This window comes from Cupressus sempervirens, chromosome 4, assembly GCF_028749045.1.
Source record: "Cupressus sempervirens isolate cs-2001-9-10 chromosome 4, ASM2874904v1, whole genome shotgun sequence".
In the NCBI taxonomy this organism is placed as follows: Eukaryota; Viridiplantae; Streptophyta; class Pinopsida; order Cupressales; family Cupressaceae; genus Cupressus; species Cupressus sempervirens.
The window spans coordinates 773252838-773277504 of NC_143121.1; the positions used below are offsets into that span (position 1 = coordinate 773252838).

The 24667-nt window shown below is 37.1% G+C and overlaps 1 protein-coding gene across 5 annotated transcripts in view; it reads left to right on the plus strand.

The window, feature by feature from the left end:
* The first annotated feature begins 851 nt into the window (after positions 1–851).
* Positions 852–24667, plus strand: part of LOC149563664 (calvin cycle protein CP12-3, chloroplastic-like) — a 30321-nt gene continuing 6505 nt past the window's right edge. The window contains exons 1-2 of one of the 5 annotated variants that reach the window (XM_089826827.1): positions 852–1410; positions 1679–2154. In XM_089826827.1, the coding sequence (XP_089682953.1) occupies positions 1002–1394 (393 nt within the window). In that variant the 5' untranslated portion in view covers positions 852–1001 and the 3' untranslated portion in view covers positions 1395–1410; positions 1679–2154. Of the gene's footprint in view, positions 1411–1678; positions 2155–24667 lie in introns of those variants that run through there. The other 4 variants (XM_089826828.1, XR_016364110.1, XM_089826825.1 and 1 more) reach the window with 4 other exon arrangements.

A 24667-nucleotide genomic window follows, 5' to 3' on the forward strand; every position in this document is an offset into this window, starting at 1 on the left:
TCCTACCTATTAATTTAAAGTCTATTAGCTTAAATATATGAATAAAATCATTTAAAAAAGTAAAAAACTAAACTAATTTAAAATCTACCAACTTAAATATGAAAAAAAAAATCATTTAAAAACAATATTCGTAAAAAAAACTATTATGAAAAATTAATATGAGAAATAAAAAACATATATTAAAAAATAGCAACTCCCACAAATATCATATTGGCTAAACTAAAAATCAATATTTAAATGAAATACAATGCTAATTAAAAGAATATATTAAAACAATTTAAAAACTAAAACTTCATTCATATAAATATCCTTATCGCTAATCCTATTCTCTAGACTCAAAATCAATATTTAAAGTGAAAAATAAACTAATTTAAAAAATAAATTAAAAACTAATTATAAAAACTAAAATCTTAACTAATTTCAAGTCTATTGACTTAAGTATATGAATAAACTAATTATTTAAAAAAATTTCAAAAATTAATTTGAAAAATATAAAAAAATATAGTAAAAAAATGGGAACTCTGCCAAACTAAAAATTAATATTTAAAGTAAAAAACTAAATTAATTAAAACAATTTAAAAACTAAAACTTCAATCAATTTTAAAAATCAAAATTAAATAAAAGCAGAAAAGTATGAGTTAAATGTGGGGAGAACAACTAATTGCTTTTCTAAATAAATAGAAAATAAGAGAGTTAAAAATATAGATAAGTTAATTACAAAAGTAAAAATGGAGATACATGAATAACCAAGTAAGAAAAAGGTTAACAATGTAGATAATCGTTAATTAAATTAAATAAATAAAGTAAAAACAAGAGTTAAAATAGAGTGAGTTAAACTACTGTTATTGTAGACATCATTAATTTTTCTAATTTTTACCATTTATAGAATTCTCTCCGTACCCAGCTAGCAGCGGTGTTGGTTTTACGTTTCTGTATCAAATTACATATAGATCACTCAGAAGAGTTTTTCGAGAATTTTGAGACCTATTCTGTTGGCTGTAATGGCTTTTTCTGGGCATGGAACTCTTACTCCGAAAGGATTTTGCTCCATGCCTGCAAAATTCAATGGTTCCAGCTCGGCCTCTATGGTGTCCTTAAATTTAAGGGCATCGAGAAGGATCAACAGATGTTTGTGCAATGCCGCCCCAAAATTTAAGGGCACACAATTGAGGGAGCAGAAGCTGTCGGAGCTTATAGTCGAGAAAGTTAGCGAAGCTAAGGAAGTGTGTGAGGGAAATGAGGGCTCGGACGAATGTAAAGTGGCATGGGATGAAGTGGAGGAGGTCAGCCAAGCAAAGGCCCACTTTCGACAGCGTGTGCAGAACGAGGATCCTCTGGAGACATTTTGTAAGGACAATCCTGAGACCGATGAGTGCCGTTTGTATGAAGATTGAACTTTGCAGATTCAATGTAAATCTTCTGTATTTTGTGAATACTTTTGAATTATTGAAGGGAAAAGGAAAATGCTGGATTCTTTAGTGGGAATAATTATCGTCTAAGGGATAATTTATTGGATTAAATAGATGTACAGTTAAACATATCGTTAAACATATCGTGGTGTTGGGAATAGGGTTTTATTTTGAGATGAATTAATGTATTTTATTGTTGTATTCGGTAGCTCGCTAACGAAATTTGCTTATGGAATTCTATGAATAATAAGGTTGTTCGTTTTGGTCAGGACGTGCATAGCAGGAGCATAGCTGTTGAATGGAATAGTACGGTCTGAATGTTAAATCTTGAACCTATTGTGATTGTGTTCTGTGCTTGTTCAAATTTGCTGTTCCTTAGATTTTGGCCTCGAGTGGGTAATCCAAGCCTTTCTTTAAATGCGCACAACACAATTCGAAAGTCTATTAGTGGTTCGTTACTCGTCCTCCACAATATTTCCATTGTATGGTATTTTATTGTGAGTTGAGGCTTTGAAGCTTCTTAGTAAACAAATCCTTTTGCTCGAGGGAAGGAAGGGCTGCAGTACTAACCCATTCCTAGGTTAGCTGCAGCTACATTCGCTGGCAGTGGTTATCCATTGGACGACAAAATCTCCAGTATATCAGTTGTACATAGTGAAGAAGGTTTTTCTTTCTGGATAGGGTACAAAATAATCTTGCATTTCAATATCATGAAAATGGAGATTCCTTTCTCGATTGCTTCAAAGTTTTTGGACTTGGACTCGGACTTTACATCGAAGCCCAAAATTTTGATTCAGTATGGTCTCGACAAAAAACTCAGAAAAAAAAAAAATACAATTACTTTAAAAAGAAATTAATGAATTTAAAGAACATGAAAATCTTGTTTAGCTTTCAATTTTTCGTAGTTCAAACATTACACATGACATATGATCTACAAATTCTTAATATTTGAAATCTAACAATTCATAGTTAAATTATCAAATGTATAATGACACCAGAAGTTAACAAATATTTACATATGATGAGATATTAAAATGGGAAAATTAACCAAATACAATCTACATCTTCCCCTTTCCTCTTAACCTACATCTTCCCCTTTCCTCTCAACGTAACTAAAATAGTTATGCCTCAAACTACAAGGTTCTGCAATATCAAAATGATGATGTACTGTTTCTTCTAAAGTGTCTCTATTTTCCTCCTCATCTGATTCTGCTGCTTCTGCCTTTGCTGACCATTTCTCTAATTCTACAAGATCTTCATCAGTAAGGATGACATCATCATCATTTTTTGTTCATTGACAGTCTATTTGCCATAAGGTTCAATATCATCCAAGTCAATGGATTAATGTGAAATGCTCTCCACTCCAAAGGCAAAAGTCATGCCAAATGAAGACAAGACCTATGAGGCCCTACTAGGTCAACTTGTTTGTCTTATTTGTGCGAAGGTTCTTGAATAATCTCCAGTTACATTCATACTTAAAAGCATTACACAGCTGGGACAGAATATGGTAGCTAGCTTTCAAAGGTATGTTGTGCCAACACCATACTTCCATCTTAAATCTACAAAAAATGTTAAAAATTATAAGAACAAAAATATAGTATTGAACTTAAATTTTCACTTTTTAATTGTTTTACCCTCCTATCAATTGGTTGAGTTGAAAAATAGAGTCTTGTTGATGTGAGTTTAATGCCATTACATGCAGAAATCAATACTTAGTATTCCAAATGAAATATTGAATCTCCGACTTGCTCTTGAACAGGGAAGCTTATATGCTAAACTATGTGTATAGATTGTGTGATCAAATGAGACGACCCCAAGGTTCCTCCTTTTTGTGGACTTTAACTCAGTTTTATTAATGTGATACGTGAGTATCACAAAGGGACTTACACTGTTCAATCAATGGATATCAATTCAAACATGTCCAACCAAATAAATTGCGAAGGGATAAAGAGTTTAGAAAGTTATTCTACTCCTAGATTGCAAAAGATAATGAAAGCCTTTGTGCCTCTACTAAACGTAGTTTAGCCATCCACATCAACCAACCTAGTGCGATCTCCTAAGATAGATGTAAAATGTTCAAAGTATTACAATTCCATTGATGCATATCAACGTGTAAGCAATAATCGAACTAAAGCTCATAAATATGCCATTCGACCACTTGAGACAAACTTACAATTAGCCAGTAGTTGGTGGTTTGGTCTATAAGCGAGTTCACGAAAGATGCATCTAAAACATCTTTCATTTAACTAAACACTATGTCTAATCAGCATGAAATGAAATTCTAATCTAAGTGAGGAAATGGAGAAACCATGCAATACTCCAAAATAACAGAAATAATCCACCATGAAGACCAACAATGAATTAACAATTACTTTGAAAGCATTATGGCAACAATTTCTCTAGGTCTTTCTTGCTCCAACTAATCTAATTCTAATTCTAATCTCATGATTTACAAAAGAGAAGGCTCAACCTTTTATAGCTGTTAAATTACAATAAATGGCCAAGATTGATTCAAGATCAAGGGCCAAGATTTATCCAACAATACCGTAATCCACCTAACAGCTACAAACCTTAAATGCCTGTCCAATTACATGAAGGCACCACCTTGTATGCTAATAAGAAAGTTACAATGCTTTTGAGAGCCAATGAGAAAATAGATTGGGTATAGACACGATATGGACTCCACATGTACACTTGCCACTATTTGATTGAATGTGCTTGGACATGTGCAGCTAGAGTCTTCTGATTGGTTGAAGATGATTGGATGCCACCTCAACATCCTTATCTCATAGACTTGACAAATCTTTGGGTGATGAGAAAATATCTCTTGATACACAACATTATCAAGTCTTCAATCATGACAGCTTATCCCGAGATTGCTTCATCTTCAGGAATCTCTTCCACTTCTTGGAAATCCTTTCATTGCGCTTGTTTGTTCTTAAAATCTTGATTTTCTTGGCCATGATCTTCTTGGAGTGATGAGGTCCTTCATGCACTTTGATTGTTGCTCTTGATCCAATTGAACTTGGAATCCGGAATTCAAGTTGATGATAATCTTCCTCCACTTGTAGCCTTGACTTTTTGATTTCGTCTTTGTGTTGCCATTGAGTTTTGCATTTCCATCTTCAACTTCAAACCATCCTCTTTCTTGAAATCCTGAGCTTGATCTTGTCATATTCTCTACTTGTTCTCGAGCATCTCCCTCCTCCATTTCACCTTGCAAAACAAGAAAAGAAACTTGGATTAAATTCATGACAACAAATGCAAACTAGAACCTAAACACTTCTGACATTTTAATCTCCAACAGATTTAAAATTATAAAATTATTAAGTCTGATTTTCTCTCATAAATTTTGAGCTTACCCTTAGTCTGATTGAATATGAGGGTGCTTGAGGTCTGATTTTCACTATTTCTCAATGCCTTCGCCCAAATCTAAATTGTGTCAAATTACTTGGTTCAAAGGGACTGGTGGAAATCTTGGGGTTCATGTCCAGTTTTGTGGACATGAGGGTGGTGGAATCTGCCACCTCCATGTCCAGCCTTGTGGATGAGGGGTGGTGGAATCCACCACCTTCATGTCCACTCCTCACTTGCTCTTTCACATGGACTGGCCTTCTTCTTCCTCAAAACCTCTTGTGTTTGGACTTTTCATATAATTTTCAGCTTGAATTTCATCTCAAATTTATCCTATTGCAATGACTTTCTTTTCAATTTTCAAGCCTTGGTCATGGATTTTCACTCTCACTGATCTGATCTATATGCCTTCATAGCCAAACCAATCTTAATTTTGGGGGAAGAACACTGGTATTCACCTTGAAATACTTGTTCTAACTGCCATATCGCTCAAGGAGTGAGATCTTATGTCAAAATGATGGTGGAAAAACAAGGGTCCTTGTTCACAAATGTGCACGAAAGGGTTGGGGAGTCCACCCCCTTCATGTCCACAACTTGTTTTTTAACATGGATTTGTACTCTTATTTTTCTTGTTCACTCCCCCTATAATTCCTACGTTGTGATGACTTGGATCCTCATTTTGGAATGTAAGACTTGATGATGTTTTCTTCTTGAGTGCAGGTCTGATTGAGGTGGTTTCATCACCAAATTGATCCTTTGATCACTCAAATACCTCTTATGTTAAGAAAAACTTGATGTCCACATTGAAACCATCATAGTTCACAACAAGGAGTCAAACAAAACTAAAATTTTCTCAATACTAATGCAGAAATTTGAGGGTTGTCAGCCACAAATGTGGACTTGAGAGTTGTGGAATTCACAATTTCCATGTCCAGCCTTGGACATGAGAGGTGGGGAATCCATAACCTCCATGTCCAGCATTTCTTACTGACAATGACTTTATCATAACTTATTTCTAACAACTTCATTTCCATTCCAATTTCACCATTCTTGCTCTTGATCAATCTCATGTCAAAAAGAGGGTGAAAATTTGAGGCCCAATGATCACTTGTGGACATGAGAGTGGCAGAATCTTCCGTCTTCATGTCCATTCTTTATTTTTCTTAATGCAAGTTGGGAGTGAAGGGTTATGTGGGAAGGTGGAATGCATAAACTATAACATTTCTTATACTTCCAAGTTATATTTTATGTATATACTGTTAAGATGTTTGAGAGCGGTTTCAGATCTGTAGGAGTTATAATGGAGTTTCTAGAGACTAATCCAAATCTCAAGAATCAACATACTTCCGTCAGTTTTCTTTTTCAGGTTGCACTTTTGCTTCATCCTTTTTACGCCTTGGCTAATTCATTTCGTCACAAATCTCTTGACTTCAATTCCACATTGTTGACTAGCTTGGCCCAACCCCTGTTGAAGATTGTAGCTGTGATAGAGATCTTTATCTTTGGAAATATGGACGTTATTACTGTTATTGTCACCTTCAGCTGAAAAGGACACTTAAGTTTAATTTCTAATATTAAATGTAAATGACGTGTCATTCACATGCATTGAGGCATGAATATTCGAGGAGTTATAAATAATTATAGGAGTTATGGGAATCTCAAGAGACCTTTTGGTTATAATGTGAAGAGTCTCTTCTATTGTTATATATTCGCATCAAGCAAAGGATATTGTACACACTTTATTCTATTATCAATAAAATGACATTTTCTGTCGTGTGGCTGGATTTTTCCCTTCATTCTAGAAGGGTTTTCTCAGGATATCTCTGGTTTCTTTGTTTCAGTTTTGTCGCTTTTATTGCTGGCTATCTTTAGGGTTTTCTGGGCTCTAGTTTTAGCATGGTATCAGAGCCAGGTTGTTTTCTGAGAGACAAACTTGTCTAGTCCATGGCCACTGTCAGTAATCTTTGCTCTCAGCTGAACATTCAAAGTTTACAGGAGATATCTGCATACCTTATTCAAATCTTCAGGTGAACACATTGTGTGTATATTCACTGCTTATATTCACTGCTTTTATTTTATAGTTTCATTTCTATGGTATCATATTGTTATGGAAAATGGAGTGATTCATGTGCAGGTTGTGATTTGGTTTATTACGATAACAACAGAGCTTGTGCATGGCTTGGCACTTTTGCCATCGTGTTAATCTTGGACTTCTATTTCATGATTTTTTATTTTTTGCAGTGTTTCTCTATTATATTGGGCATTATTCATTATTGATAAATGTTTATGTGTAACTGTAGCATATTGATTTTATATCAAGGAAAATAGAAGGGTTGTTGTTTTTCTTTATCTCCTTATATTACTGTGGTAGTGCTGACGCTCAAGTGGTATATGCATTGTTTATTCAATGGTGATCTTTGCTGTAATTATTCTGCCAGTCGAATATAGAAACCCGTCTATTTTTCGTGGTCTCTTTGTTTTCACCGGACGCTGCGATTGATTTAGCGAGCATAATTCTGTGTTGCCCAGTTTGACATATATTTTTAAATTTTTTTTCTACCTCTCGGTCTCTTGGATTAGCATCAATCTCTTCTCAATAAAGTGTAGACATATTTTTTTTATCGTTGATTGTTATTTTTTTTGGCAACATCGACAATGAAGCAGAAGCAATATTGTTCTCATCTTGCCGGTGATGTATCATCTGCCCTTTCATTTTTGATGAAGCTGGCACTGTTGTGCCAACTCTGCATACAATATGGACTTCAATGGTGATGCCTATGTGGCATTCAAGCTAGTCAAAACCGCTAGTATTAAATATCCAAAGCCTTTATCAACTCTCTTTTTCTTCTCAAACTCAGTGGTAACTGAAAAGGTCAAGAGCATTTGTGAAGGGTGGTACTATTGGTCTTCAATGCTAGAATTTAAAATGTGTGCCAATTTTGGAATCTTAGAAGTCAACGTCTGAAGGAATAACGTTCATCTCCTTCATCGATTGGATAACTTACCATCTCATATGTGATATTAAATTCCTTGTCTAGACGTTACCGAGTTGCCTAAATCTTGCCTGCAAATTGTTTCAGCCAGAGTGTCAGATGTGTAGTTCAATTATGGTATTAATAAAAAATAAATAAAATTTAAGGTTGAATTATTGGAGAAGGGAAAGCTTAGAGTGGTCTTAGCCGTGAGTAGTTCTGTGAGGCTGGAAATTTGTTCCAGTTAGTAGTGCCATATGATGGGAGATTCTAGCAGTTGACGCAACTGGTTCAAACATAGCAATGAATATATGAGCACTTGTGTCATGTATCAAGCTAGAAAGATCACCTGGATTGGAGTCAATCGAAAGGCTATTATGGCTATTTTTTATAGTAGATCATCTTGAGCTCATAAGTCGGTCTCTTGTTGGGTACAAATCACAAAAGAGATAAGTATATTTTTGAGTATTGCTCAGAAATCTGCATAATGTTAATTTTTTATTTAACTATGGATGATGTTATCAGCTTTTAATATTTGTTACAGTTGTAGGGTGCGACAAGAAGTAATAAGATAATGATGTTGCTTGATTGATTCATTCAGAGAGAGATGCTCAATCTTAGAGGGAGGACACAAAAACAATGATCTTTAGAGGGAGAAAGTTCAACTTCAGAGGGAGTTGTTCTTTGTTGAGAGCAAGTCTTTCTATTATCCCTTCCTCTCTTATACATGTTTCTAATGTTTGTGGTTTTGAGACTCGTGTTGGGAAAGAGTATCAATTGTGATTTAATGAGTTATTATTTATGTGAAATCAATAAAATGAGATTGTAAGATCAGCTATGATAACTCTTTCACTATGTGATAGTGAACATCATGTTGAGAGAGTCCATGATGTCATCATGTTGAGAGATTCCATGATGAGAGTTGGAGGTCATGTTGAGCGATTCCATGACAGTTCATGTTAAGAGAGATCGTGATTAAAGGCTTAGCTGTAAATCTTACAAATCTGTCATATTGAGTGATTTCATGATTATTAACAATGAGTAATTGTTACAGGTTGTCATTTTGAGTGATTCCATGATTATTAACAATGAGTAATTGTTACCGGTTTTCATGTTGAGCAATTCCATGAAAATGAGTAATTGATACCGTTTTTCATGTTGAGTGAATCCATGAATATAAGTAATTGTTACAGGTTCTCATGTTGAGAGATTAATTCCATGAATTTTATAGGATTTATATGATGAGATTTTATCATTGACATTTTGGTTGTAGTCTTGTGTGATTGTTTAGCTAAAGATCTCTCTCTGGCGAAGAGGGAGTGTTGAAGATTGTAGATGCGATAGAGATCTTTATCTCTAGAAATATGGATGTTGTTACCGTTATTGTCACCTTCAGCTGAAAAGGACACTTAAGTTTAATTTGTAATATTAAATGTAAATGACATGTGTCATTCACATGCATTGAGGCATGAATACTCGAAGAGTTATAATTAACTGTAGGAGTTATGAGAATCTCAAGAGACCTTCGGTTATAATGTGAAGAGTCTCTCCTATTGTTATATATTTGCATCAAGCAAAGGATATTGTAACCATTGAATTCTATTATCAATAAAATGACATTTTCTATTGTGTGGCTGGGTTTTTCCCTTCATTCTAGAAGGGTTTTCCCAGGATATTTTTGGTGTTCTTTGTTTTAGTTTTGTCTCTTTTATTGCTGGTTATCTTCATGGTTTTTTGGGATCTAGTTTTATCAACTCTCACTCATATTCCTGACTGTCTTGGCTCCCTAGCAAGTCAAAGATGCTCAAACTCACTTCTCAGACCCGAAGTTTTGAAAATTGCCACTGAACTAAGACTACTTGGGACAACTACCCCATTTCCAAGTGAAAAGAGTGGGGCCCTTTTTGCAATGGGGCAATGGTGTGAAACTTCACAATAAATCTCCTCTTTGCACCCTTGTTGTCCTTGAATAGATAGACCGAATATAGAAATTAACTATTATGTTATATAAAATAGATGTTTTGAGAGACTCAACATTGCCAAGTTCATAAATAAGATATAGCAATTCTCACCTCCAACTCATCTAGAATTGTCTCTCAACTCACGATTTGGCACCATCCTATTCATGCATGTGGTAACACCTGCCTTGACCTCCTCATCAGCTTTAAATGTATTTGAGAAGTAGAACTTTGGGTTCAAGTATTATGTGAAGGCATGTATTGGGTGGTGGAGTTAGTTTGTCCATGTATAAGTTAAATGATGTGCCAAAGGATTTTTTTTTTTCTGTTTTTTCCATAGTAATACAATCACACCTCTTTGACCCTATTCATGGCCTCATAAGGTAAAGGCATTGGCATGCTCTATCTATCCCCCATAAGGAGATCCCTGACCAAAGGTAATTTGAAACAAATTTTAAATTATCAAAAAATTGAAAATTAACCCCAAAAAAAACAGCAAATAGATTATTTTGTATTAAGTTTATGTTTGTATTGGTCACTTACCCTGATTGACTTCTCTCCATTATTTATGAATGTGTCATTGAAAATTGTTCTTGCAATTGTCTCCCCCTTCAACCCTTTTAGGAAATACAGTCTTTAACCAAGCATTGAACACAAACATTTTAGTGAGATAAGGAATCACTGCAAAAATGCTTTACAAAGTAAGATGGTTAGGAAACATGTCAGTCTCCGTTGCACAAGGTCCTTGCTATTTGTGTGTTTTGTCATCACAGAAAGGACATAGGTGTGGTTGTATATAAATTTGGTACCTTCAATTACAAATCCAAACAATGTGCAGCACAAAGAGTCCTCGAAATAGTAGGATGCCTCTCCATAAGTAGTTTGCCTGCAGATATTTATGCAGCTGCGATGTTCCTGATGCCATTAGAAGTCACGTCAAAATGAAGGAGAGTACTACTCAACCCATCTGTCTATCCATCTCATAAGATGCTGCAACCTTTTCTCTGCCAAATTTCTTTTGATTGTCAACCACAAGTTGTGTATTTTTAGTACAGCTTCCTGTAGTGGTGACACACTCTCATCCTCTAGCTATTGGAGTCTGAACCCCTTCCTTGCTACTGTCAATTCATTTGTCAAACCTTCCCAACATGGGCTGCTTAAATTGAAGGGTAAATTATTGTAGTACCAAAAGTCTGCTGCTGCCATCCTAGCCTCGTGGTGTTTTCTTTGTTCCAAGTAGTACCTTCGAGTGAAGGTTGCTCTCTTGAACATTGCCTGTGACAAATAAATTTGGCGGTGATAATGGAATTTGGCTCTCACCAATAAATGAATGTGGATGACAAAAGCTAGGACTTGGGCCACCAAAGGAATGCATAGGCATAGAACTAGACACATTATAACTCATCAATGATGCTAGTGCTTCCTTTGTCTTTTGCTTTTCTACTTTTCTCAGGTCATACTTTGCAAGTAGGGCATTCATCTCTATAACAATCTCCAGGGTTGTTGCTGGAGCCTGGGCATACCTTCATGTTTTGTGTAAGTATTTTAGCAAGGTGATATTTTAATATATTAATTCCACCTGTCATCCATTGCTTGCATTCGGTACAAGTGACTGCCCGTGACATCTCCTGGTATCCCATACTTCCTTGCCGGTTCTTTTATACCATTTGCTTGTGTTGACCTTTAACTTGACTTTGCCATTTTAACATTAAAAAAACCTTTTGGGTTTTGTGAAAAATCAGCATTAAGAAAAATGATAAGCATTGGTTAAAAAATAGAATCCAAAAATAAGCTAAAAATGTTAGGAAATAAGGGATGAAGGGAAATGGAATTTTTTTTGATAGCATTTCCCATAGTTTTAAGTTTTCTAAATTTGTTGATTTTCAAATCAAGAAAAAATAAAAGAGAATAAAATTACTTTGCGAGTATTTCGATCCCAAATGCTTGTTTTGTCTGATCCTACTCTTTCTATTTTCTGTTCAGACCTGAAATAGACGAGTTTGAGGCAAATAATGAAGAAATGAGTAGCTTTTTGCTGTTTAACATGGCTGAATGTGGCTCAGACAGGCCTGAGTCTGATCCCAACGTTTGTGAGTATGTGGCTGGGACTTGGTGAGTCCTCACACCAGACTCAATTGAGTGCTCACCAGGACTCTTTGGGACTCAGCTCATGAGTCCTTGGTGAGTCGCCTTGGCAAGCTTCTTGATTTGCAAGTCGAGTTTGTGGGTCTTGCCGAGTACTCAACGAATCCTAAAACACTGGATTGCTTAGTTCTGGATTGAGATTTGGCTCGAACTAGAGTTATTTTATTTTTACGTGAATTAGGTTTTGTTGTGGCTCGAACTAGTGTTGGCATATAATTTGTGTGGACTAGTTTTTGAGCTGGTCATTATGCAATTGTCGAAAGTCTAAGAGAAATGCGATAACTGTTCTTGGAATCAGAGTAACGCAAAAGATTTTAAAGAAATCAATATAATTTTGACAGTTATGTAGACAAATATAAGAAGGATTAATTTGCATTGGGGTTGTGTTTGTCTGGTTTAGACCATAGTTCCCAGACTCGGACTCGGCAAGGCTGACTCGACTTGTGACTTGGCTATGACTTGGAAAAATGGGAAAACTCTTAAAATTTAGAGATTTCTAACAATTTAAAACTTGTTTCATGCACCCATTATTTAATAAAGTTTAAAGACACTATAACATCATCAAATAGAAGCTAATTTGATCACATGCATAAACATACATCCGTTACATAAGTACAAACGTAAATTGTAGCGGAAGGAAATAGATAACATAGATATAAAGAATTATAAATATTGTCAAATGTATATAAATTTTTTGAAATCCATGACATCAAATTTTCCCAAACATATGTGTAAACCGAAACAAGTCTGTCTTAAGCTCTAGCTCAGCCTCAGTCTCAGCCTCAGAGTAGTTTGTCTACCTCCAGCAAAGGCGGTTGAGGTAGGTCCTGAATGACAGGCAAGCCATAGTATTTGCATGTGAGGTGCCACTCTAATCAACATCAGTTGTACAGGTGCCTGATCGTGCTCTGTCCGCTTCCTCTAGGTCAAATGTTCCCAAACATATGCGTAAACAAAAACAATTCTATATCTTAAGCTCTAGGTCAACCTCAGAGTAGTTTGTTTGCCTCCAACAAAAGCGTTTTAGGTAGGTCCTAGATGAATGAAAAGCCATAGTATTTGCCTGTGAGGTGCCACTCTGATCAACATCTTGTGCGTGGGTATTTGATCGTGCTCTATCCTCCTCTACCATAGAAACACAACCTCAGCCTCAATGTCTGCTTGGTTAACCCACCTATGGCCTCCTCAATGTGATTTGTGGACTCCTTGATGCTCTTCTTCCTTGTTAGTTGCAAACCTAAGTCCTCTTTTTTCCTTTCTCTCTTTCACATTTCCTCTCTTCTTCTCACAACTAGCAAGTAGAATGACTTTTCGGGCAAAAATAGGACACAAGTGAAAAAACAAATAGGAAATAACTTTTTTTTTGGGTGTGTTTTGCTGGCTGAAATTGCCAAATGCTGACACAAGTCATGAAGCACAGACTCGGTGAGTCATGCCATGACTAGCTGAGTCATGACAACGGGTTGTTATGACTTTTTTGCCTTAACACCTTTGTTACCGATTCATGCTCCCTGGCTCTGGATCTGGATCCAGATGTGTGCACGAGTGGATTTGGAGGTGGGTGCCTGTTGGATGCGCCTCCCAGGCACCCGGATGTGCGGGATGCCTCCCAAACTAAGTTGCCACATTCGTCCCTGCAAGTCTGAAGTCACCATATGGTTTGCTCAGAGTCGTATTTGGTTTGAAAGTCGTCCAAAATTCTGTCAGACTGAGAAATACGTTCGGAATTCATCCACAAGGACCTTGGATGACTTTGAATGACTTTTGTTCAACTTTCGTTCTGCCTGCATGAGCCTGAAATGACTATCGAGCCACTTCAGGGCAAATGTGAGTCACAGGTCAAACCAACAATATTTTAATAATATTTTTGGGCTATTTTTAATGTTTTTGAGGTAGACAGAAACTTGAAAGCATTTTTGTTTGGCTTCATCGACACGTTTTGGGTCAAACCTGACCAACAGTTAGCATGGCGTATACAACACTCCATTCTTTGCGCAATTTCATGCAAACAACTAGCAGAGCGTTAACACTCCATGTTTTGTGTATTTTGGATTGGCCTACACCTGACATGTTTTGGCCTAATTCCTCCTGGACAGCGACAATAACGATTGTTAGCAAGTTTGCAACACTCACACGACAGGCAAAGTCATCATGGCAAGAACGGCAGCTGACAGATTTAAACACTCATTTCCTCTTTGGCATCAACACCAAACAACACTCCTCTTTGGCATCAAGATTCAACAGACATTTCCCACTTCTAGCATATATATATATACACACACACACATACATACATATATATAACACACACACATGTATATACATATATGTGTGTGTGTGTGTCTATACTCTATATATATATATTATTTATTAATTTTTTTTCTTAAAAAAAGTCTTGTACAAACGAATCCAAAACAAACTTGAACCCAACTCAAATTTTTTTGGGATGAATTTCGAACCCAAATCTTGGACCCGCATCCGTACCAGAATCTGAACCAGCAACTTAGCTCCCAGAGGCATCCACAGGGTGCATCGGACGCCTTTGTGGGCCCAGGCCCCAAAAAACATATTTTCTGACTTTTTCCCACTTAAATTTAGTTTTAACATGTGCAAATTGTTAAGTTTTCGAACCAGAATACAAAAATCAGAAATACAAAATCAAATGACATGATAATATCCTGGGAAAAACCCTCCTCTCCGAGGGAACAACCCAGCCCACAAAAATGATGACACCTTTATTTGGAGTTCACAACTCGTTACAAAATCTTTCCACTTATTGATGTCTCAGTTTGACAGTCAATAAGTCCATTAAACAACAGTGCCATCAAAATGCTTAATGATCACACAATGATCATATATGACTTACAACAGAGAAAAACTGTGATTAATCCTAGCACACAGATATATGAAAGACTACACACAGAACATTACACAGAAAACTTCTGAATTCTGCTCACACGTAGAGCAATCCTATCTTCTCACTACAGTAATAATAATACTGATAAAATGCTTCTGCAAGATGCGTGCTGCTCAATATCACAAAACAGATATAATCTGTTACTGCTCTTAAAAAAACACTTAGTGTGATGAAACTAAGAATATGCACCAGAAAACTGTAAGAAAATGATACTCGTTAAATCATGGGGCCCGAGGGGCCCGAGCTCTGGGTGATATAGCCTTCAATAGTAACGACACTGCTAAACTAAAGATCTGCTCAGAATTCCAAACAATTGCAGTTATGAACTACACATGGCAACAAAAAAAAAGAACTGATGCCTTTAATTTGATAACCGATGACCTCAATAAGAAAACTGTTGACTTCAATGCATACATGGAAGGGAGAATGGGTTGCATCCATCAAGGGGCAGGTCTAAACAAAAGACACCTTAACACATCTTTAATGCAATGTCATGCTTACCCGAATATGAGAAAGATACAAATAAGTATACAGAGGAAATATCTCCTGCATACAGTCACGGCATAAACAGCAAAGAATAGAACAAGAATCAATACTATGCATATGTGCAGATATAGATTTCTGAGAACCTCAAAGCAGATAATCACGGGTACGAAATAACTCTCTCGCAGCTACAAAATATTAACACTCCCTCTTAGCAAGAGAGAGTTCATTCATATGTCATAGAGCGTCTCAACATGACAAGCACAATGGAGCTGCGACCAAGAAATGTCAACAAAAATAAAATCTCATCATAGATTTACCATAGCTGCTCCTAGAAGGTGAACCAGAAAAATAGAAAATAAAGTCATGGAGTCACACGTGTGACTTCCACCATGCCTACTTGCAGAGTGTGGATACACCATACCTACTCGTAGAGAGTGGAATGAGGGCTTACACCTCAAACTTCTCCTGAAGAAGAATGCATTTCCAGCATGCCTACTTGTAGAGGGTGGATCAAGGGATTCTACCTCAAACTTCTACCCCTTGGACAAGAACTCATTAAAGCACATAAAAGATTATCTGAATGTTGAGACTTCCTCTCAAGTGGGGAAGCAAACTCACAGTTAGAATATCACAGTAAATTGATTGGCTCCAATGATTGACCAAGCAAAGAGATTTTGCATTCTCGCTTTGCTTCACAAGGTCTTCCTGAATATCATTTCTTCCTCTTTGAAGAAACTAATCATAATCACAACCTGTATAAAATCTCCCTCTTTATGAAGTTATATATCACCAATTCAGTCCCATGATTGCAAACAGCGTCCCCATGTTCATTTCTACAGCTTGCATGACTTTGCATAAAATCTCTCGTCATCCTGTTGATTCTCGATCTGCCCTGTAAACAAGAGAGATTAATGATAATTCATAGAATCAACCTATCAAATAGAGAAATATATAGATCAATGCTTAAAAACATACACTATTCCCAGTGTTATAACAAAAAATTCATGATCAATGTTTAAGGGTATAATCATAGAATACTTATCTCCTTGTTGTATAGTCTTTTTCAAGAAGAATTTGAGTACACATGGATATGGGTTAGTACACAACTATATCTTTTAACAATATTGAACAATAATTGCAGACCAGCATACATATGGTGATCATAGCATTCCAAGCATACTATTTCACACAAAGAAGACTAATGAATATCTCCATGATTAGAATATCTCAAGTTTTATGAGAGTTCTAGTTCTGGATCTTTTCTTTAAACTTGCTTTGATACCATGTTAAACTTTTGAAAACCCTCGTCCCCGAGGGAAACAACCCAGCCCACAAAAAATGATGATGCCTTTTTTCAGAGTTCACAACTCATTACAAAATTTTTCCAATTTTTGATGTCTCAGTTTGACAGCCAGTAAGTCCTCTAAACAACATTGTCATCAAAATGCTCAATGATCACATAGTGATCATATATGACATACAACAGAGATAAACTGCGATTAATCCTAATACACAGATCAACATTACACAGAGAAAACTTCTGAATCCTGCTCAGACAGAGCATCCTATCTTCTCATCACAGTAATAATAATACTGATAAAATTCTTCTACAAGATACATGCTGCTCAAATCACAAAACAGATATAAATCTGTCTCTGCACTTAAAAAATGACATAGTTCAATGAAACTAAGAACACACCAGAAAACCGTAAGAAAATGATACTCGCTAAATAATGGGGCCTGAGCTTTGTTTGAAATAGCCTTCAATATTAATGATGCTGCTAAACTAAAGAGCCACACAGTATTCCAAACAACGCTAGTTATGAATTACACATGGCAGCAGAAAAAAGAACCAATGCCTTTAATTTGAGAACCGACAACCTCAATAAGAAAACTGTCGACTTCAATGCATACATGGAAGGGAGAACATGTTGCATCCATCAAGGGCCATGTCAAAACAATAGACACCTCACCACATCTTTAACGCCATGTCATGCTTACCCGGATATGAGAAAGATACAAATAAGTATAGAGGAAATTTCTCCCACATAGAGTCACGGTATAAACAAGAGTATCTGAAGATAGCAAAAACCGAAGAATGATGAGCCACTACTCAGTGAGAAACAATAAATGAGCCAGAATCTTTTCATCTCTAGAGCAAAGAAGAGGACAAGAATCAATACCATCCATATTTGTAGATACAGATTTCTGAGAACCTCAAAGCAGATAATAACGGGTCTGAAATAACTCTCGCAGCTTCAAAGCATTAACACAAATAAGAAATTTTTATTCTATTTTTTGCTCCTAAACTCTAAAGCGATCATAAAAGAGGCCATTCGATCATTCTTCATCTCATTTTGTTTGCAGCTACACTCTCTTCTCATTTGGAATCATGAAAATAGACATATATGATATGTTTTTTTAATCTTATTGAATATTCAATTATTACTGTTAGTTATTGGAATTTCAGTTTGAATATGGAATAGTGAATTATCACACTGTCAAATGTTCTAATTTTGTATATTTCTTTCATTTCTTTGGATATACTGTTATACATAATATACATATAAATCCATCCAAATGCATCCGCATCCGCCTCCTCCTCCCAAATTTTTTGCACATTCATGGATCTGATTCTTGCATCTGCATCCAGATCTGCACCCGAATTGGTGACTTAGCTTGTGGACCCGGAAAACTTGCAGGACTCGTGGTGAGTCGAGGAACACTGGTTTAGACAATAGTGTTGAGACTTGAACTCGTAGGAACTTGGCAAGCTGTCTCTTTTCCAACTTAGTGAAATATTTTGTACAAAATCAGGCAAAACCAAGCAATTTAAACAAAATATAAATGAAAACTTGTTTTTATTAGTTGTTTTATAAAGTTGAGTCTGCCAAAAGTCTCTAGTCTCAGCTGTTATAGTCAGCCTGAATTGGCCTCAGATATAAGTCTTGGCTATAGAATCATGGAGACTGACTTGGATTTGGATCCACAAGTCCTTACTGAGACTTGCCAAGTTGCAACACACTGGTTTAGACCAGAAACAAAGGATAATGCAATTAGGATTAATTTTTGCTAGCAGCAGACTTTCTATGAATTTGTTTTACTTCAAACTATTGTGTCAAGAAATAATGTTAACAAGGGCTACATTTTATTGCTTTTAAATTAAGATAAAAGTATATGCTATATTTGGTATGATTTCTAGCATGGGATGTGTACCACCTCTGCATATCTAGCAAGAGGGTTTGGCCCAATTGAGCTTGCTCAATCAGTTGGTTGTTGAACTTGCAACAAATTAGGGTTTAGCATTTAATGTTTTTGGATTATACGATTTATCAGGGTCACAAGTTGATTTTAGAAAGTAATATTGGACTGACAGCAAAACTTTGAGGAATTCAAGTATTACGCATTATTTTGCATTAATATGGTCAAGTTTTGACAGATATATATGTTTGATTCCTTCGCTGGGGGAGAACTAATTGAAACCAGGGCTGTGTGCTGCCACTTGTTTTCAAGTCAAAGTAAATTAAATCTGATATGTTTCTTGGTTCTCTATGTCAAGTGATTTGGCAAGAGTACTAGAATGTAGGGAGGTATCTTGATTAGTTTTACAAAAATTCAGGATATATGATAAATTAGGATCTGTTCCGTCAGAGTAGGTTTTCTAGGAACTGGCTACTGTGTGAAAACTTTGTTCTGTTTTTTCATTTTTTTCCCCATAGTTTTGTGACTTTTGTCAACTCCATTTACAATGCATGAAGCACATGTTGTAATCATAATTTTCAAAATTAGGCTGTGCTAAGGCTTTGGGCTTGTCCCATGTAGGTTCAAGTTTCAACTCTTGCCGGCCATGTTTATCCACTGGTTGCATTGTTTGAGCTTGTGCAGTCAATCCATGGGGACTAGTGTCAGCTCATCTTGCCTCTGAGGTGTGGTGGGGTCACTGGGCTGGGTTGCGGGGATACCCCAAGCTTAAAAAAATGAACTTCAGAGTGTGGAGATCATGCCCATGAGTTTTTGAACCTAGCTGTTTTGGTTGTAAGTATTTAAATATGCTAGGCCAGGACCCAACGGTTACTTTATTGTTTTATGTCATTTCTGTGGGTGCTTTAAGAAAGCTGATGCCAGGGGGGCTTGCCAAACATGTCTGCTAAAGAAAGAGTCACTTCTTCTCAGAGTAAAAATGTTTAGAAAGTTATAATTCCTTGAAGAACAACTTGCAGGATTGTAAAGGTGACTTATGAGTTTGCTTGTTTCATTTCAAAGTCAGCAGTTAGCATTTAACAGAATGCACAAAAAACATTGGCTGATGTCAAGTGTTCTTCATGTGCTTATAGACTTAGGGGATGTTTAAATATCTGGTTAGGTGAAATGCCTGTTAAGCTTTTGTTACAATTTCCAAGTTGTGCCTGATCTATTAATTGCAAATTAGACAACAAGTGTAATGTCCCATTTTTTAAATTTATTGCTTTTGGGAGGAATTAATTATAAAGTTATCAATTAAAAAATATATATTATAAGGTAACTTGATAAATTAAATAAAAAAAAAAAGCTTCTAGAGGTTGCTGGAAGAAGCGGAGAAAAATTTAAAAAAAGGGAGGCCGACCTATCAAGGAAAAAAGAATAAATAGGCATTGAGGGCTCATTGTCTATCATCGAGACTTATTATTGATTTTTGCTTATGTGCGTTGTGGAGCCTAGGGTTTCTGCAAATAGTCACAATTGGCCATTGAGAACGAAAACTCTCAATCGGTACGCAATTTTGAGGGTGTGAGAGATCACCTGAATTATTGCAGCTGTGGGAAGGATATTTCAGTCCTTTCATTTGTGCTTAATTGCTGATTTGGAGTTTCAGTTGGAGTTGCACTTTCACCATATCATCCTCAGCAGTTAGTCTCCAGTATTTGATCAATCCAGGTTCTTCTTTTCAATCTGTAGTTGCAACAAGTTCTCAATTGTATACAGCCAGTTAGGGTTTCTCTGTAATGTGCTATGTCATAATGTTTTGGTGCTGAAATTTGCCATATCATTTGTAAAAACATTTGGTTTTCATTGAATGAATACATTGGCACTAGTATTTCTTTTATTTCAGCAATATATTTTAGCAGTGTGTTAAATCTAGAGTTTGTTTAGTGGCCTGCTTGTACGGGTCATTACAGTGGTATCAGAGTGGTTTCCTGCCAGCCTGATAGGGTTACCCAGCCACCATTTAATTTAGTTTACAGAGGAACCAGCATAACTAAGAATATGGCTGAGAGACATTCTCAAAGTCCATCCAGAAGTGTGCGAAATGATGAGACTTTACAGCAACAGGAGAGGCTTCTACAGTCAATAGAGGCAAGTACACAAGCAATGATGGTTATGATGCAACATTTGATTGGGGAAAATAGGAGAAATAATCATGATCAGGATGATAGAAGCATGGCAGGATCACAACATAGGACACGGTCTGGAACAGCTGATAGACCCACACGTCCTACATTTAGAGAAGAAACTCTAGCATGCACACCTGATGCTATGGTAACAGATATTGTAGATGAACTCCGACAAGCAAGGAATGAGTGGGATTCATTACCAGAATATGTATAGGATGGATGGACATTTGACAGGTACTTGAACTATAGAGCTGCCAGGCAGAAGCAAGTAGATAAACACAGTGAGTTGCAACAGGTCACCAACAAGTTGGTATTACCCACATTTGATGGCAGTGGAAAAATGACTGCTCGTGCTTGGATTCATAAAGTGAATACTTTCCTATCTCTGAAGACTATGACAGAAATTGAAGCACTCAAGTATGCCACTTTACACTTAGATGGGGCAGCACATGATTGGTGGACACATGGCATGATAACATTGCAACACAATTAGGTAACCACTTATCAAGAGTTTGTGGATAGATTGATAGAAAGGTTTGATAAAAAAAATCCTGAAGTTTATTTCTGGGAGTTAGCCCAGTTGAGACAGTCAGGAGGCTTAGAACAATTTATCAATGACTTCCAGAAGCTTGCAGTGATGGTGCCTGACATTTCAGAAAGGAGGCTAGTCATTTTATTCATAGAGGGATTAACTGAACCACTTAAGGGGTGGGTAAAGGCCTTTGATCCTCCTACATTACAGGAAGCCATGAAGAAAGCCCGCAGTATGGAACTTGCAGCTCCAGCAAACCGGTTTAGTTCAAAGGGTTCTTCATCATTTAGAGATAACAAAGGAGAATTCAGCAAGGGTAAAGAGAAGGTTAGTGACTCAAAAGACAAGCTAGCTGCACCTTGTGATAAGGAAACACTTAATGACCTGCGTAAGAAGAAGGGGAAGGCTAACCGGGTGATGTGGGTTTATTATGAAGGTTCAGATTCAGACATCTCAGAGCACCATGATGAGGATCCTGATGAGGTAGAGGGTGAACAAGAGGTAGATCGTGCTGAGAAAAAAGAGGCTCCAGAGATACATTTACAGGAGGCACGTCTGTCTAGTATTCAAAGAGAGGGATCTTTTAGATTTCGAGGAGTCTTGGCAGGACAAAAGATTATTACTCTGTTGGATACAGGTGCCACGCATAATTTCATTGATGCACAATTTGTGTAGAGGCGTGGACTCACTATTGAGGAGTTTGAGGGACTAAGAGTTAAAGTAGATGATGGATATACTCTTCGTTGTGATAGGATGGTGCGAGATCTACCTTTGCGCCTGAACAACTATGAGTTTAAGGCAGACTATCATGTGGTCAACATGAGTGACATGGACATAGTACTTGGGATGCAATGGCTACATTCTTTGAAGGAGGTTACCCTGAGATTGGAGGATATGGAAATACGATTCATGGTGGATGGTAGGACTCATGTGCTGAAGGCTATCCATAATGGTGATGTTAGGACTATCTCATTTAAGCGGTTGGAGAGATTAGCCAGGCATAATAATATAGAGTGGGCAACAATATGTGCCTTGATGCCTACCCAGGGGGAGCAACATAAGACTGAATATCATCTAGATATTCAAAAATTGAGAATCAAGTATGGGAAGGTATTCAGCGAGATTCCACCAGGCAGGCCACCAGACAGAGGTATTGAGCACATTATCGAGTTGGAGGAAGGTGCTAAGCCTGTCATGATCACACCATACCGGGACCCAAAACGACTCAAAGATGAGATCGAGAGGACCATCAACGAATTGCTAGCAATGGGACACATCAGACCAAGTAAGTCACCTTTTGCATCTTCTGCTTTTTTGGTAAAAAAGAAGGATTGAACTCTACGAATGTGTATTGATTATAGGGTGTTCAATAAGAGAACTATAAAGAACAAGTATCCCATCCCACGCATCGATGAGCTGATAGACGAATTGCATGGGGCTTGTTATTTCACAAAAATTGATTTGAGATCAGGCTATCACCAGATCAGAGTTTGAGAGCAGGATATTGAAAAAACTGCTTTCAGATGTCATTATGGGCATTTTGAGTTTGTAGTCATGCCTTTTGGTTTGACTAATGCACTTGCCACTTTTCAGTCCACTATGAACAAGGTCTTCCACCATCAGTTGAGGAAATTTGTGCTAGTGTTCTTTGATGATATTTTGATCTATAGCAGGACATGGTAGGAACATTTAGAGCACTTGGAGACAATATTAAGCATTTTACAGAGCGAGTCCTTGTATGCCAAGGAGTCCAAATGTGATTTGGAGATGACAAAATTGTTGTATCTTGGACACATCATTAGTGCAGAAGGAGTGCGAATGGATCCTGAAAAGATCTGTGCTATTGTTGATTGGCCACCACTAGAGAACCTTACACAGTTAAGAGGGTTCCTTGGTCTATGTGGATTCTATCACAGGTTTGTTAGTGGCTACTCACGACATGCAGTACCCATGACAGATTTGTTGAAGAAAGGGGCATTTGTGTGGACTTGGGAGGTACAGGAGTGTTTTATGCAGTTCAAGGAAATAATGACTACATGCCCAGTATTAGCATTGCCTGATTTCACGAAGCCATTTGAGCTTCAATGTGATGCTTCTGGAGAGGGAGTTGGTGCTGTACTCATGCAGGACAAGCATCCTATAGCTTATGAGAGTAGGAAACTCAGAGGGGCTGAGAGATCATTCAACATATATGATAAGGAGATGCTAGCCATCATGCACGCCTTGGCTAAATTCAGACAGTATCTTGTGGGCAGCAAATTTTGTATTAAAACTGATCATAATAGTTTGAAGCACTTTTTGGGACAGCAGGACCTGAATGATCGTTAGCAGAAGTGGGTGAGTAAGTTACAGGCATATGATTTTGATATCACATATGTTAAGGGGACACAGAATATTGTTGCAGATGCTTTATCCCGTAGGCCACACCTCACTTCTATGATTCGGATATCAGAGGATTGGCGACACTTGATTGTAGCAGAATATGCCAAAGACACGTGGGCCTCTTCTATAGTGGAGGGGACAACAATCAACACCAGATACACTCTCATAGATGATTTGATCATTTACAAGAACAGGATTTACTTAGTCCCAGGATCGAAAGTGAAGCAGTTGATTTTGAGAGCATTCCATAATGCACCTACAGCAGGCCATCCTGGGTATTTCAAGACTTACAGGTTAGTACGGGAACGATTCACTTGGAAGGGACTTAAGGCTGATGTTTTGCAGTATGTGCGTGAGTGTCATGTTTGCCAGCAGAACAAATAAGAGCACACTTATCCAGTAGGGCTCCTATAGCCACTTCTTATTCCTGACAGGAAGTGGGAGTGCATCTCTATGGATTTTATTACGGGCTTGCCTAGGGCCTAGGGGCGTGATTGTATCTATGTGATGGTGGATAGGCTGACAAAATATGCTCACTTCTTCCCTATCGCTACTACATACTCAGCAACTCAGGTGGCAGAGGTCTTCTTCAGGGAGATTTTTAGATTACACGGGTTACCTCAGAGCATTGTGAGTGACAGGGACAGCCGCTTCATGAGTCACTTTTGGCAGGAGATATTTCGGTTGTCTAGAGATATTTCAGTTGTCTGGCACTGAGCTTACACCTAGTGCCAGTTATCACCCACAGACTGATGGTCAAACAGAGATTATAAACAAATGGGTGGAAGGGTATTTGAGGAATTATGTGGCAGATCAACAATGAGCTTGGGTCAGATGGATATATCTCCGTGAGTATTGTTACAATACTACATATCATATGACTATACAAATGACACCCTTCATGGCACCTAGTTTCTTAGATTTGTTGTTGGGAGACAGTTGAGTACCTCGTGCAAGTGAACTATTACAGGAAAGTAAGGATATAGTTGCTACTCTCAAAAACAACATTGCTAGAGCTTAGAACCAGCAAAAACAGTATGCAGACAAGAAGAAGACTGAGCGTAGTTTTGAGGTAAATGATATGGTTTACCTCTTGTTGCAGCCATATAAGCAGTCCACTCTCAAGAAGAGTAGTACAGA